Source organism: Engystomops pustulosus, chromosome 11, assembly GCF_040894005.1.
Source record: "Engystomops pustulosus chromosome 11, aEngPut4.maternal, whole genome shotgun sequence".
Taxonomy (NCBI): Eukaryota; Metazoa; Chordata; class Amphibia; order Anura; family Leptodactylidae; genus Engystomops; species Engystomops pustulosus.
The window spans coordinates 5,240,663-5,257,811 of record NC_092421.1 but is presented as its reverse complement, the minus strand read 5'-3'; the positions used below and the strand labels follow the sequence as shown (position 1 = coordinate 5,257,811).

Below are 17,149 nucleotides of genomic sequence, written 5' to 3'. Positions count from 1 at the left end.
CGGAGCTCAGGCTACATGTCGCGGCTACTCCACACCCCAGTAGACTCTTTGATCCTCCTACCCCCATATCTTTAGTGCACAGCTACGAGGAGCTGCGCACCCTCATCCGAGAAGCCGGAATTCTGCGCAGTAGCTCCGGCATCGGAGCAGTGGCTGTGCACCCGGGGGCCTGCGTTCGCTGGCTTCTCGGACAAGGGTGCTCTGCTCCTCCTCGTAGCCGAAGATATAGATATAGCCTAAGCTCTGGCTACTCCACGCCCCAGTAGCCTCTTAAGAAAATGAGCATATTAAAGTTACAAAAAGATACAGGGGGCGTGAGGATCAGCCCCTAAAAGGGCTATTCTCACATCCAATAGATGCACCTACCCCCGGATCTATCTTTGTAGGTAGACCCATGGTGGTAGGTTTCCTTTAAATAGGGTCTAGCTGCAAAACTAGACAAAGCCCAAACAGATATGTATCATTGTGGTTGGTGGGAGAAAGCAGACCCTTCATTTTTCATCCTGGAAACCCTTTAAGAAGTTTGGGGTCATCTGTGATATTGTGACAATGGACAGAATGTGATCAACAAATGGCAACTTATGACTGAAGACTGAGACACTGGGGAGAGATGGGGAGCAGCGTGAAAGACGGAAACAACGACAAAGACATAGACAGAACATCGCCACAAAAACATCGAGTGTCACCCGGGGGGGAACAAAGACCTGAAAATGATCATTTGCATTATTCACAGACAACAGAAGCCTTTAACCCCAAAGATGCCAGGGGCCAGAATGGATCTAGCCGGCTGGCAGTGAAAGGGATTAACCAGATTCCTGCAAAGAAGTTAAAGCGACAGTGGGAGGTCAGAGGTCAGAGGTACACGGAGATCTGATAGCAGAGGAGAGAACACTTGGTTGAGTCATATTTGTCTTATCTTGATGGATGTACATATGTATCTTTGCACAATACATATATACGTGCAGTATTTCTATACAGACACATACAAATACAGGTGCATGTGTAATGTTTGCATACATATGTGTAGGGATATAGGTACATTATCCATGCACTTTTATAGGTATACACCTATATACACTGAATGCATCCGAGAGATGATTTCAGAGGAAAGAATTTGCAAAAAATTACAAAATACTAAACGAATTGGTCTACAAACTTTAAGAACTCATCTTTGGCCACATTATCTCTCACATCCATGGGTGCATATAAAATATATCCAAAATATATATATGTATAGTCATATATATGTTTGGTATATACGCGCATATCTATATATATACATATGTATGCATGTATGTATTTGTATACAGATGAGGAAATAGGAGACAGCCAGAGATTTTGTGTATGTTTTCCTTCGGAGGGAACTCCTGATTATGAGTCCAGAGGTGAGGAGGAGAGGTTAGGGTGAAGTTTGGTGAAGGAGGGTTAGGCACAGTTAATGTTGAAAGCCATACCGCTTTCTGCTTCTGCAAACAACAAGAAAAAAAAAATATAGATTTCCAATCAAATATTTTGATAAGAAATTCGTGGACACCAAGACATCACCCCCCCTCCCCCCAAGTCAAATAATAGAAACTAAAAAAAAAAAAAAAAAACTTAATTAAAAACAAACAACTAAAAAATAGACACAAATACTATAAACAAAACCTTTGTGCAGAAACTACTGGTTCATACCTCTCCACCAGATCTCCCTCATGTATGGGGCATTAAATAATACATTAAAGGGGTTGTCCGAGTTCTTAAAAAAACTAAGGGAGGCCGGGAGGGCGCTGCTTAAAAAAATAAAGTCCTACTTACCTTCCGGTGCCCTCCGGTATCCAGCGCTGCTGTTGCTCTGGTAAACAAACATAGCTGCCGGAGCAGCGCTGAACTCAGCTTCCGGACGGACCCGACAACCTTCCGGCCCGCATTCACAATGCTGTGAATAGGTACGGGTTTACATGGCGCCCGGACCGGAGTAACAGCAGCGCTGGATACCGGAGGGCACCGGAAGGTAAGTAGGACTTTATTTTTTTAAGCAGCGCCCTCCTGGCCTCCCTTAGTTTTTTTTAAGAACTCGGACAACCCCTTTAACCTGAAGATTAGAATTTTGGATAAAATTTGCATGTATATTGTTCCAATGCCTCTAAAGTACAAAATAAGCAAAAAAAAAGGTGCCCCCTGTATTTATCCAGCTGCTTAGCAGATATGTGAGTCTCCATGGTAAATGACTACAGTCCTGTATAGTCTGATTTTGCAAACATGGAGGGGGGTTTATAAGGGTTTTTTCCCAGTTTTCTGGAATTGAACTCCTGAAATAATTGCAATGCCTTGTGAACTGGATTATTTTACCTTTTATGCCAAGTTGGCATAGAGGGGCGTGAAGGGGGTACGGAGGGCGGCAGAGTACGGCTCATTCACTGTAGCCGGCAATCGTTCAAGCCTGGGAGGTCCCTGGTCATAGTGCAATTCTACGTCAGACAAGGTCTGGTCTGGCTTTCATCATGCTTTGTGCACGGGCGTATGATAAATCTCCGCCATACTCTCTTTTGTCCATCCTATATGGACATATGCTAATCAACCAAGGGCATATAAATGCGTAGTGGGGGACAAAGTGAAGGCAGTTTGATTGGAAGATCTGACTATACAGGGTTTGTATGTAGAAGAGTTTTGGGGGGGGGGATTGTTTTTCCATTTTCAAAGTAAAAATGTATATAATAAAATCATAAAACAGCAATTCAACTGCTTCTTAAAGGGGTTTTCCTACAAACAAAACTTAGGCCCTATCCACGGGATAACTTAATGATCAGTGGGGGTCTCAGTGCTGGCGACCGCGGCGTGCGGCAATTTCCATCAGAGGTTAATGGAACAGGAGGGTCATGCACGGCCACCTGCTCCATTAGTCTGACGGAGCGACGAGGGCTCCGACTGACCCCTCGTTTTTGCGACCTGTGACCCCCACAGATCAGCAAGTTAGACCCTATCCCGTGGATGTGTAGGAGCATAACTTGTGCCAGATAAAGCAATTTTAACAAAAACTTGGTTAAATCTTGATGGTTTCGCTATATTTTACTCTTCCGAGGGATGGAGTGTGGAGAGGTATGCGAGTATAGTACATGGTGTTGAAAAAGCAGAAATAAACAGCTGTGTTAGGTCTAGACAAATAAATGAATAATAGTAATCAACATAAAATAGAGGTAAGAAATTAACAAAGGGTCAAAACATAAGGGAGGGGACAAGTTAGTTATAACAAAACAGCAAATCAATTATTAGCGAGTTGGGGGGGTTGCTGGTAGATCGGCTTTATGTGACTATGGTTGAGCAATGTTAGCTCCATGCACATGAAGGTGTTTGTGTTGCGCACATCATCATGTCTTTCTATGGGCTCACATACATGGGCCTAGTTTCTATGACCCCGTGCGTGAGCCAACAGCCTATGCCACAGATTATGGAGCAGGTTCTATTTCTTCCAATGTTTGTGGTCCGGGCCAATGACACGAGGGCCACAAACAACAGTCTATGGGGTGGCGGCTTGTGGAAAGTCCACATTCATGTGCATGTAGCCTTAGGGTGCGAAGAAGGGTCCGGCTGTGAGGATTCCCAATGCAACAGGGGTAGTAATGTCACATGGTAACAATCATGTGACATATCATTCATGAGGAGGACTTAGCGTCAGGATCTCATATTCAGGGGCCAAGAATGAAAATCTGTTGTCCATTGCAAGCAGTCAGATGTTAGGATGAAAGGGAAGTTCTTCTTTATACTTTTGCCAGATTCCATAAGAATAAGAAGACTCAATGTCAATGATTATATTATTCCATAACTATCTCCAAAATTGTCCAATATTCCTTTAGTACAATTCAGTCTAATATATAACAATATTTTTATACACATATATAAATATACATATACAGTATATATATATATATGATCATTACAAAGCTATGAAAAATTGGACTTTGATGACTGCAACTTAATTAATATTAATTTCCATGGTTCAGGGAATAAGATATTACACTGTCATCTTATGTAGCGCTTCATTTCTACAGGATTAGAAAACCATGGATGGGAATCGGTGCCACTCCTGAATCTCAACTCAATCAATGTGAATGGGATTACCATAGCGTGACAGTGGGACAGTAGCCATGTTTTCCTATTCCCGGACAACCTCTTTATTTATGTGAAGAATGGCATTGAAGGAAATCTACCACCAGGATGTAGGATTGTAAACCAAGTACACTGACATACTGGTGTTTGCCCCCTCTGGCAGGTTCTGCTTTTCTTTTTGCTTCTTAGGACCTTGTTTTTACAATAAAAATGGTTCACAATTTATGCAAATGAGCCTCAGGGGCTCCAGACTCCGTATATGTCAGTGGAGCTTGGAGCCTCGAAGGCTCATCTGCATAATTTTTAGAAACAAAGGCATGCAAAGCTACAAGAAGAGCATCTTCTGCCAGAGGGGGCACACACAAGTATGTCAGTGTACTTGGTTTGCAATCCTTCATCCTGGTTTTAGATGCCCTTTAACTGGTGGACTGAAATTGTCTCGGTCAAAAAGAGGAAAGCTAAATCTGACTTTGTGACTACACGATCCTGAACATAGGAAACTCCGGTCAAGCATTACGATATTCACATGTAACAACAATATCCCGCATTGACATGTACAATGAAGAAAAGTTGGATGAAAAGAAAAGTCTGATTCCCTTTAAGAGATAGAGCGGAGATCTGGAAAGGGACTTACCTGCTCTCGCCTTTTTCCGATTTGTATTCTATGGCTATCATCAGCAACTTCAGCTTGACAAAGCACAACCTGTAACGTCCAAGAAGATAGCAGAGAGTTTGGGAAACATGTTTAGTCATTACCTCTATAGGATTATATCTGTCATTGCCCTTGGACTATTTCCACTTTTTATTTCCGTGGACCAGTTTGTGGACTGTCAGCTTTCCTCTATGGGGCAGTTTGTACTTACTCACAAACCGCAGGGAAGGAAAGTCCAATAAAGGCGGTGGAGAGGTACTCCGTGTACATCTCATTGGCCACTCCTTCTAAGTAGTACTTTTGCCACGTGTCCTCTTCAATCTGCCGGACACAAATCATGTTAACTTATTACATAAAAAAATACTAACTAATAAAGTACAATGAAGTAAAAGTCATCTACTAAGTTGTCCATTCACTTTTAAGTTTGGAAAACAACTATTTTCACCATTGTGATCAGGCTCCAGGGCCATAAGGGTCTTGTATGTAATGTTACGGCACCTTCTGTAGCTGTGATTTGTGCTTTACTGTTATACAGGTTTTGTTTCCATTAAAGATATTCAACCTCTATCTCCAGGATCAGGGCCGGATTAAGGGTGGTGGGGGCCCCTGGGCGCAAATTGGTGGGGGCCCTTCCAACAATGTTTATGGAAGTATATCGCGTGCCAGCCTCCTGTAGTATATAGCGTGCAGCCCCCTGTAGAATACAGCCACCAGACCCCTGTAGTATACAGCCCCCAGTAGAATTTAGCCACCAGTCCCCTATAGAAAATGGCCATAAAATAATAAACTTCATACTTACCTCACCTTCCCTTACAGTGATCCCACAATGCTGCAGGCTCTTCCTTGCTCTTCGGGCAGCCGACCGGCCACTGAAGACACAGCTGCCATCGCGTAGGGAGATTGCCGATGCACGGTTTTGGCGGCAGCATGTAGTGATCGGACGCCAACAGCGTGACGTCATCACTCACAACCGGCGTCCAATCCGAACCGGCTGCCGCCAAAACAGTGCATCGTCAATCTCCCCCAGCGATGGCAGCTGTGATCCTAGACCCCTATGTGCAATGCAGGCAGCCATGGGCTGAGCTGAGTTGCTGACTGTCGGAAACTGCTGGGGGCCCCTTAAAAAGTGAAAGTGGTGGGGACCCCGGGGCTCGAGCTCCAGGAGACCCTCCTTTAATCCGGCCTTGTCCAGGATATCTGATTACTGGGGTTCTTTCTAATGGGGCCATCAACAATTGGCCGAATAAGGGACCAAAGTTTCACCTGAGCTACAGGACTTCCAGGATCATTTACCTTGAAAGCCATCCCAAATATAGCGATGTGGCTATGCACATGATTAGGGGAAGTACATTCTTTTGGAAAATTTAGCTTTGTTCATGTTTCATAGGTTGTTCTTCTTACACTTACTGCAGGTTTGCTTGTTCTATTTGTAGTCCATGAGCCTAGGTCTGGCATACACCTCAGATAAGTTTGTTTGTAAAAATTATTGTGGGCCCTAACTGTCACCCGAAAGGCACTTCAGGCGGACAACTTTGGCCATTTCTGACATGTGTTTCATGGCCAATTTAAATACGTACAAGTCATATGATTATGTGATTACGGCACATTATATATGAACATGAACATATCTAGGTGTATGTAGATTCTGGGTCTCTACAGGCAGGGGGATCCTTCTGCTTTTGCCAGTTCAGTTTAGTTTATTGTATATACTGTAAAATATGTAAGGCAGTATCGAATAAATTATTAACCTCTTATTGCAATTTGCCGTAACTTTATGTCCAAAATGACGGTGAGTTGCCACATCATGTTGGTGACATGAACTTACGTAGACTAATTATGAAAGCTTACCTTTATAAAAGAACGCATAGAGAAGAGGTTGGCCAGCATGGTGGACAGACCCTGTGCTAGGCAGCTCTGAGCGATGAAACCCAGCTTCAGCTCAGCCAGACATATGGCATCATCTCCTTCCTTCCAATTCCAGCTGGGGATGTTTAGCAGATGAGCCTAAGAAATCCATACATTAAGGTTTATTACAATGTGAAAACAACATCAGAACTTCCCTCTCCATCTTCTCTAAGTCATCACTGCATGTGGGCACCATCCAAAGACGACAACGTTGCCACCACTTATACTTAAAAGTTTGCCATCTATATTATTATTATATTTGTCATTTATATTATTATTATTATTATTATTATATTTGTCACTATATTATTATTATTATTATTATTATTATTATTATATTTGTCACTATATTATTATTATTATTATTATTATTATATTTGTCATCTATATTACTATTATTATTATATTTGTCATCTATATTACTATTATTATTATATTTGTCACTATATTTCTCTCTAGAAAGTTTCCCTTCTGGAAGTGATGAAGAAGGTGACAGTACAGAGAAGTTCCATGTCACAGGCGTCTTTCCCCGGAAAAACATTGCTGTGTACCACTAGTCCAATGTAGCTTTAAACCATATAACAATGCAAATAATAACTTATAACCCACCTTGTTATGATACTGCAACATCTGAGTGATGATCCGTATCTTTGGATGATAGTTTTTTATAGAGATGACTCTGTTATACAATGAGAGAGACAAAAGGTTGTTACTATGTTGTCATTTTTGTGATACATTCTATTAGGAATAACCAAGTACAGGCAGTCCCCGGGTTCCATAGGTTTGTTCTTAAAGGAAACCTACCAGTTAGAATGGTCGGTGTAAGCTGTAAGTACCGAGCACCAGCTCAGGGTGAGCTCAGGGTGAGCTGGTGCCGGTACTTACTTTCGTTAGTGTTATAAACCGTAGTATCGCGGTTTTAACACTTTTTAAACTTTAGAGCAGAAGAGGCTTCGGCGCTGCGTGCGCATGATCGTGCGCGCGCCTACATAGGAAATAGCGGAGATGTTGCGCGCGCACGGCCGCGTGCAGCGCCGAAGCCCCTTCTGCTCTAAAGTTTAAAAAGTGTTAAATCCGCGATACTACGGTTTATAACACTAACGAAAGTAAGTACCAGCACCAGCTCACCCTGAGCTCACCCTGAGCTGGTGCTCGGTACTTACAGCTTACCCCTGCCATTCTAAATGGTAGGTTTCCTTTAAGTTGAATTTGCATGTAAGTCGAAACTGTATATTTTATAATTGTAGTTCTAGACAAAAAAATTTTTTGCCCCAGTGAAAATGGGAGTCAATAAAGCTTCATTACAGACACCTTACAGCTGATCATTGCAGCCTGGGACTATAGTAACATCCAGAGAGGTCACCAGAGGTCACAGGGGGCAGAGGGGTCCGTCTGTAACTAGGGGGCGTCTGTAACTTGGGTGTCCTTAAGTAGGGGAACCGCCTGTACATCACTTATGAATGATAAAACAGAATTGTTAAATTATTGGAAATACAATTCCAAAGGGGTGACAAATTAAAGTTGCTCTGATACAATTCATACAAGGACCGAATTGCAGTCATTTCTGGATTAAAAAAAACATCTGTTCATATTTATTGGGACTCAGAACACGTACACGAGTCTCCATTCAAATGAATGAATGATCAAAACCTGAGGGTCTTAATAATTGTAAAAATTAATGAGATTAATGGGAAGTTAGGCAGGTCGGGGTCCCATTTAAAGGGAACCTGTCAACACATTTTCACAAATACAGCTACTGGCAGGTTCCCATGAAGCCCTATGAATTAAATGACTCCCTTTGTTTCCCTTTGGAATTGTTTCCCTCCTATCCCCATATCTAGAGCGAGTCGAGGGGGGAATGATCTCCTCGGGCTGAATCCAGCAGCACCTCCACATGTCCTAGGCCTCTTCTGCAATTAACCCCTTAACGCTGAGACCCATTTCCATTTGTTACTCCCCGCCTTCAAATATCTGTACATTTTTTATTTTTCCATGTACAGAGCTGTGCGAGGGCTTGTTTTCTGCATAACAAATTGCACTTCATAGTGACGGTATTGAATATTCCATGCCATGTACCGGGAAGCGGGAAAAAAATTCCAAATGCCATTCGCACCATTTTCTTGTGGGCTTGGATTTTACGTATTTCACAGTGCGCCCCAAATGACAGGTCTGATTTATTCTTTGGGTCAGTACGATCACGGGGATAACTAATTTATACAGGTTTTAGAATGTTTTCATACATTTACAAAAATTAAAACCTTCTGTACAAAAAACAAATCTTAATTTTGCCGTCTTCTGGCGCAATTTGAAGATACTGAAAGTAATGTGGCTAATGTGATATAACTTAAGCGAACTCTCCATAGGCCTTATTGTTTTCTATGTCCATGGACTCTTTGTTATACTGGTTGTTTTAAAGCAAAACTTTCAATAAAAATTATTGAAAACAAATGACATCATCTCAGGTCCTTTTGCATCCTAAGCTTCACAAACTGTACCTGAAGTATGTATCTGATCACTTGAAATCACAGCAGGCCTTCATGGAGGATGGAGAGGAGTACAATTTCATGTAGAATGGGGAACAATGTAAGTCCATGGATTCTGCTGTGATTTCATGTGATCAGATACATACATGGGGTACAGTCTGCAAAATTTAGGATGCAAAAGGACCTGAGATGACGTCACCTTGGTCACATGACATTAATTGCAGAAGAGGCATAGGACATGAGGAGGGACCATGCCCCCTCCACTCGCTATTGATTTGCAAGCCAAGATTAAAAAGTTGTTTTTGTGGCGATGTGAGGGAAAAAACATTTGCTAAAAGAAGGGAGTCAGTTAATTAATAGGGCTCAAGGGGAACCTGAATGTGATGATTGGTTCCCTTTAAAGAAAATCTACCATCAAAATGAAGCATGATAAACTAATCTTCGTATATTAGTTATCCGTGACCTCCTTCTTTTTAAAATAAACATTTATAATTATGATAATGAGCCTGAAAGGCTCTGGGAGCGTAACCAAAGCCCCTCAGTGCTGAAGATTCCCAGGCTGTTACAATGAGCAGAACCTGCCTCACCTAACCCCTGCTCTCTCCCTCCTCCCTCTGTCTATGTAATTTAGCAGCCGTAGGAAGTGCGGGGGGAGACCTGCGCTGCTCATTGTAACTGCCTGTGAGGCTACCTGGCAGAAAAACACGATTGGGACCCTTAGTAAACGTGCCCCAATATATTTATATAGTAGCGCACTAGCACACACACATAACAGGCCATGGTACCTCATTATGTTTGATGCATCCTCGGCATCTGGATCAGCACAGTACTTGTTTGCGAGGATTAGGCAGGCATCTGCAGACTCAATCTGACAAAGCAAATAATAAAAGTTATTAGATAATAAAGAATAAACGGCACACTAAAAAGTGAAATCATTTTACGAGGAGTGATAAATCTACCCCACATGCACTGTGGAGGCTAATTATAAGGTCAGGACTTTGGCTCTCAGGTAGGTCCCTTGGTCCTGTACTGTTTGATGCTGCATTCTGGACACCAATTCCATGTGGCACACATGACACAAGCTCATGGATGCACTTTATAGTGGTAAGTCCTATGTACTGTAAATTAAAAGTAGTGCAGTGTATCATATACAAAAGCAGAAGAAGCTTTTCCAGCACTCAACCAAATACATAAAAATTTCAGTTAAAAACAACTTTTATTCCATTATTTAAAAAACATGAAAAATGCCATGACAAAAAAAGTAGAAGAAAACTAACGCATTTCAGATCTATATGATTAAGGATCGTCTAGATCTGAAACGCGTCACTTTTTTTCAGCTTTTTTGTCATGGCATTTTTCATGTTTTTTAAATAAGGGAATAAAAGTTATTTTTAACTGAAATTTTTATGGATTTGTTGGCAGAAAAAAAAAATATTTCCTTCTTTTTACCTTAACTCTTGCAAGATCGTGAGGGTTCAGGACAGATCCCTGGTAAAATTCTACCTGAGTAAAATGCCTCTTAAAGAGAGCTTCTAGCTCCAAGTTCGGAGAAATGCTGCCAAAAACAAAGAAAAACATGATTTAATTTACAATAACAAAGTGGAATAATATTCTTACAATAGTAGTGCCCTGAAGAAGAGGAGCATTGAAATTTGGGCATTTGAGAACATTGGAATATTTCCCTTATGATAACTCAACAATTCTTACTTTATTTTACATCATGGGTTAACTTGCATTAATCGATAGTAATTTGCTATATCCAATCTGTTTATTATTACTGTATCTGTATAAATTTGTTTAAAGGACTAACAAACACTAAAAGACATTTCTGACTGTGTATTTCGATCTTTTAGAAGTCAGTAATTTTTTACAGATTGTTTTGCAGAAGAAAAAATGACTTGTTTACAAGACAAGCAGGAAGATTGACGATTACAATGACAGGTGCTGTCTGGAAAGTTGTTTATGCTGTCTGGAAAGTTGTTTACACTTTAGAAACTCTGCCATTGAATATTATAGGGACTCAATGCAAGTCTATGAAAAAATTCCCTGTCATTATTTTTGTGCTAAAATGTAACCACTCCTCCCCTGGTTGAAGGTATATTAGGAGGACAATCCCAGTCCTAAGTGTATGCAGTTAGGGAACATCTCTTGCAGTTAGAAAACAGAGCTTGGAGGAGAAGAATGGCAGTCTACATGAGCAATCAGAAGAAGAAGCTCAGACGGGGATACTGTGACCAGGGTACCAGGCTTCTAAGAAAGAGATGGAAAGCTAGAACATTCTACAATATAGAACCCTTGTTCTGCCAGGGAGAAGTTGTGAGGAGTCAGCCCTGATTTGCTTATATTAATTTGCACCGGAATTCTTTCAGTAAAGAAGGAAACTGTTTATTGTAGACCCTGACTCTATGGTCTGACTCTATGGTCTTAATTCCCATTGGGGTTCACCACACCTTACCCTCCCTTCTGGAGAGCAGCAACATGTGGTGACACCTTAACGATGCCAGGTGGAGACAGCATAGCTTTGGGACCACCCCTAACCCGGGCGCTGCAAAATTTATGCGACTGTACAAACATGCTTTTGAGCTGTACTGATCCATTACGCTCCATAACATTACCTTCTCTCCCAATTTACTCCTACCAGCGGCAAACGGTGTTTGACAAAGACCTACATAGGTCGTAACGTTACACTTTGTAATTATAAGTATGCTGGGTGCCTGGGGCTAAGTAGTAATGATTGAATACTGGGGTACGGTATATAAATGTATTAAGCAGGGTCCAATGTGATTAATAGATTAATTGTAACAAATTCAGGGAGTAAGATGTATATAATATAATAAATTGGCTGTATGTATTTTATTGAATTACTGAGCACATATAACATATTTTAGTAAAAGTTTATTTCGTTTTATTACTTATTAAAAAAACTTTAATCAGAAAAACGACAAAATTCTTAATTATTATTATTATTTTTATAATAATTTATTGCCTAATTTTACTAAGCAAAAATGCTGTAATTAACCCTGGTGTTTGGAGAGGCTTCACTGGCTGAGCTTACTCTATAGCCGGTGAGGGTTTGCTGCATATTACATGTTAAGGGTGTTAGCTCTTCGATCGCCACTGGCAAAGCTCCGCAGGGGCGCCACTCCCCATGATGTCATCGGTGAGCGTCAATCAATTGCTATGACAGCCTCAGGTCACACACAGACCCGTCTCGTTTCACACATTGTAATAGATGATGTGGAAAATCCTGCCACATAGATTCAGTATGACTTATAAACAGATTTATCATTCCCTTACAATTCTTGGCTCAGGAGTCTAGTGAATGGCATCATTGTATAAGCATATGTCATGTACATACTGTCCACTGGTCTCCTTAGCCCAAAAAGTGCAGAAAGGCCTCATTCAGACAGTCGGTGTGGGAGTGTATGTCCGTCAACATCCATATAGACGACTATGGCGACCTGGCCTGGTACGGTGTCACACACGTGTGGCACCAGGGGCGTAACCTTAGGGGGTGCAGAGGTTGCGGTCACACCCGGGCCCAAGAGGTTTAGGGGGCCCTTATGGTGTCACTTTCCCATATGAGAAGACTATTACTATAATCCATACATTATAGTCGGGGGCCTGGCACAGACTTTGCACTGGGGCCCATCAGCTTCTAGTTACACACTGTTTGGCACCGTACCCCACTGTGCACAGGGAAAGGACAGAGCATACCCTATGATTTCCCCGCGTCTTTGATCGTGAGGCGCTATTTCCTATAGAGAAAGGAGGGGTGGGCAGCGCTATCCAGCGCACGGACATGTGATTGGCCAGGCGAGCGCACATTCTGTTATGTTCGTCTCAATGGAGCCTAACAATGTAATTTTATATATTTTTTTAAATTGTTGTAAGCAGATCAAATGTTTTTTAAAATTATGACAGAAATCTATTGGCAAGGTAGAAACAGGGCCCAACCACTGTACATAGCAATCATTTCATACATCATTAGACGTTACCCACTTGTGCAAAAACACGATTTCCACGTTGACGTCATCTCGATCTTTGTGGAGGAAGTCCTTTAAAAAGTTGGAAACACTTTCTAAAGTGATGTGACCACAGACCACAATATGCCTGAAATATAAAAGTATCAGATAAGTAACAAAATCCGGAGTTTCTCTTGGAGAGTTGGGAACCCATTGAGATTCGCCTGGTGTGTAGGTTTCTTCTAGGAAATCAAGGGTTACAGGTTAGGCACGAGAAGCCATTATTCAACAATCGATTTTATGCAAAAATACATTAAAAATTTTATAATGCGCTCTTCCATGTGTACTGCAATCAAACTGTGCCTGAAAGATAATTGCACAAATGTTAAAGGGATTTTCTCGTCTTGGCATTCACACTCAGTGTCATTAATCTGCCATATTTAAACATTTCTTCAATTAGATGTCATTAAAAAAAAATGTTCCTGTGTGAAGATAATTTCCCATAAATGTAGTGATATGGTCCCTTAGAAACAAGATTGTGTCCTTGGATACGACCACCTCTGCTGGAGGGATTGCACAAAGAAACAAAAGGTTTTTGTATATGAAATGTTCGGGAGTTACTGCATAACTCACAGCCGTCCTGTGGTAATGATTGCTGAATCCAGGTGGTCAGGCAGGACTCAATAGCACATGTCTGACCACCACTGCCAAAATGTGAGGTGGTCGTATCCAAGGAAGCCATCTCGTTTCTAAGGGACAACATGGCTACATTTATAAGAAATTATCTTCACACAGGAACATTTTTTTAATAACATCCAATTGAAGAAATGTTTACATATGGAAAATGAATTAAATTAAATGTAAATGTCTGGATGGGAAAACCCCTTTTAGTATAAATGATCTGCTCCACTATACAAATGCACCATTATTACTGTTATCTCAAACCAATAAACAAGGCAATGGTAAAATCAAAGCTAACATTAATAGGATTACAAGGTCTTTGTCAAAGGAAATGAAACATTCTTAATACTTTATGACTTGCACTGGTAACTAGTGAATTTAATATTAATGTTTGTAAACATTGGGGGGCATTATGGTCCAGATGGGATCCCTTTAATCAATTACTTAAAGATTTTGCCATTCTGAAATTTCAATTTAGTGCCAGAAAGCAACAAACATAACAAATATTTTTATATTATACAGTATATAATATTACATTATTGTATAGATTTTATATAGTAATATAAAGACAAAACAACACAGTAACAAAGTAACAATATGAGTTAAATCTGCATTTTTATGTGTAAACACATTCACATTTTTAGTTGACTACCTGTTACTATTTCATTGGATAACAGATCTGTAAAAAAAATAGACAATCTGCTTTTGCCTTTTACATATGCGAAAAATTGAAATTTGCAGCAATTATCTTCATTTTCTGATAAATATCAATATAATTGTGTTATATCTTGCGCCATATTTTGCTACATTTATGTTGTATGTTTCGGAGATCTGTAAGTTCCTCAAACTTGTTCCTAAAGTCATCAAAGCGCTTTTCAGTCTTAAAAAAAAAGATCAGATGAGTCAGAAATCATAAAACCTGCACATTATACTGACAATGATGTTCCCTGACTGGGGCTCGTTTTCTCATTTGCCTCAGTATTGCCTGTATTATCTTATCTTACTACTCCTGCTGCAATGGAAACCACATCACCCTGCGCTGCCTTCTTCAGGACTTACAGTACGTACAGAAGCCAATTGGAGCATGGCCTAAATTTTAGACTATTAGACTCACTTTGGACGGTAACTAAACCCAAATCCCTGATACATCTTACCATGTAACATGGTCCAGTTCCCCATTGATCATAAATAAATGACCTTTCATTGGAATCTTATTGGATTAGAATGGACGTAAGGTTTTTTTAAATCAGTGCCAATTTTTCACCAAAAATGGCTACCTATAGCAACGTTAGCCAAACCCTCAGTTTTATCTATCTGTGTATCTCTCATCTGTTAAATTGTGATGTTCTATTGGCAATTTCTAAAGGTGTCTGGATACAACTAGTGATGAGCAGAGTTCGGGTGAACCCAAATTTTAAATCCTTGTTTGGTAACCCCCAACATTGACATCAATCGTGGTGTTAACGGTTAAGATGCCACTGGCAAAGCCATATAAATTACAGGAAGAATCAGCACTCCTGATGATGACCCCTAAAATATCAGTGCCCTGTGCTGTCGGCACTAAAATTTGTAGCCACAGCAGTTAAAACGGCGCTAGCGACTATGCCAGGAGCATAGAAGAGTCAACACTTGCAATTTGGGGTGCCAGCACCATCATGGTTATTAATGGGGGAGAAACGGAGATGAGCCAGTTCCAAACATCTATTAAATATCACAGAAGTGTACTAGGAATCCGAACCCGCAAGGATCGGAGTCTGCTCATCTCTAATGACACATACTACCTTCTCCCCGTTCAGAACACATAAGCTCAGTGGAAGTGAACATAGATTTTATGGTTGGGTCAGTGAAAAATCACTCAGCCGACATCTACTGAAGAGCTTTAAAGAACAACTGTAAAGTAGTTTTTTTCCCATAGATCAATGGCTCTTGGGTTGTACAACCACTTTGCCTATCATCTTTGGTACCTATATCCTGCAGTTTCTTTGCTATACCCCTCAGATGATCTCAGTGCTGAAGTAGCTCCTCTCTCCTCCTGTGCTGACAAGTCCTGGTGTAAATGTCCTATAAACAATTCTGCAACAAACCTATGGTCTCAAAGAATAGAAGGAGCTGCTGCTCCCTGCTTACAGAGGCAGAGGTTATGTGACAGAGCTCTCTGTGTGTATAGCAGAGCTCAGTGTGTTCAGGACTAGAGAAAAATGTCTCCTGCACAGAATAGTGAGGTACAAGATCTCCCCTGTTCCCTATCAATCCCTCCATCCCAGTCTGTGTTTTTACAGAACATTCTCTTTTTCTCTCTTCACCTCATGTTCCTCCCTATCCCCAACTTTTACTCGGCACTTTAAGCTCTGTGCAGATAAGCTATTAACCCTTAGTGCTCACAAAGCACAGACTATACACTTCATGTAACTGTTTTATTTATGATTTATTCAACTTATTATAAGTTTCATGTTCCTCCATGTGATGGAAGCTTCCAGGCTCATCACCATATACATCCTGTATGTGCACTGTGCAGTGTTCAGTGCATTTACTTGTTAGATTTAATGCCAAATTACTTTGTGAGAGAACACAAGGCGTCATGGGATCTGTGGGCAAAGTCAATTGGACACAGCTTCGGGGCAGGTACAGGAAGATGTTAGTCTCTGCCCACTTCCCCTCTGTTGAGAAAGATTTTTGTTAAACACTTTCAGAACAGAAAATACCTTGGAAAGAAAAGGGTGAGTGGCACAATATGGGCGTTGTTCTGTTTTTTTTAAAAAGGGTAATCGTGTATGAGAATTTGGTAAAATCATTAGTGCTAGCTTGCCTTATTTGGGAGCCCTACTGATATGCATTTACATAAACAATGTGATTTGATCTGCTCTTCAGTGAGGAAGAATAGACATGATTCATGCTCATGGAAAGCCAAATATCCAAAATTTGTGGGTTGCATATATACTAAGTTTCCTGGCTCTCATTAGTTTGATCATTTTATTTACAGGGAAATAAGTTCACAGATTTAGAAATGTTAAATTATTTAGCAAAATCAGGGTATTTCCAATTATAACAGCTGTAAGATAGATCCTTAAACTTTCAAAATACAACATCTAGCTTAAATGGGTGTTCCAGGAATCAGCAAAATGGGTCCTTAAAATAGAAGCTAATATGTAATTAGTTGTTTTTTAAAACTTTGCTCCCCTTAGCAGAAATATGCTGACATTTAATGGAGAATTAAAATGCTACTAGCCAGTCCGTTAATTTCCTCCACGCAGAGAAGACACAGGACAGAAGATGCCGCTGGTCACATGTCCACATCACATGTCCTGCAGCTGCCTGGGCAGGTCATGTGATCACCACTATGTTTGGCTGTCGTTGGTTGGTTGCAGTGCAGGGATGGC

At 40.7% G+C, this 17,149-nt stretch overlaps 1 protein-coding gene across 26 annotated transcripts in view; it reads right to left on the bottom strand.

Annotated features, from left to right (window-relative positions):
* KCNMA1 (potassium calcium-activated channel subfamily M alpha 1) overlaps positions 1-17,149 on the bottom strand; it is a 382,597-nt gene that overhangs the window by 130,266 nt on the left and 235,182 nt on the right. For 15 of the 26 annotated variants that reach the window (XM_072130535.1, XM_072130534.1, XM_072130537.1 and 12 more), the window contains 8 exons: positions 13,129-13,239; positions 10,576-10,681; positions 9,912-9,994; positions 7,253-7,322; positions 6,587-6,742; positions 4,950-5,059; positions 4,721-4,789; positions 1,455-1,466 (listed from right to left, as the gene is read on the bottom strand). In XM_072130535.1, coding sequence (XP_071986636.1) covers positions 1,455-1,466; positions 4,721-4,789; positions 4,950-5,059; positions 6,587-6,742; positions 7,253-7,322; positions 9,912-9,994; positions 10,576-10,681; positions 13,129-13,239 — 717 coding nt within the window. The remainder of the gene's footprint in view (positions 1-1,454; positions 1,467-4,720; positions 4,790-4,949; positions 5,060-6,586; positions 6,743-7,252; positions 7,323-9,911; positions 9,995-10,575; positions 10,682-13,128; positions 13,240-17,149) is intronic. The other 11 variants (XM_072130538.1, XM_072130541.1, XM_072130552.1 and 8 more) reach the window with 1 other exon arrangement.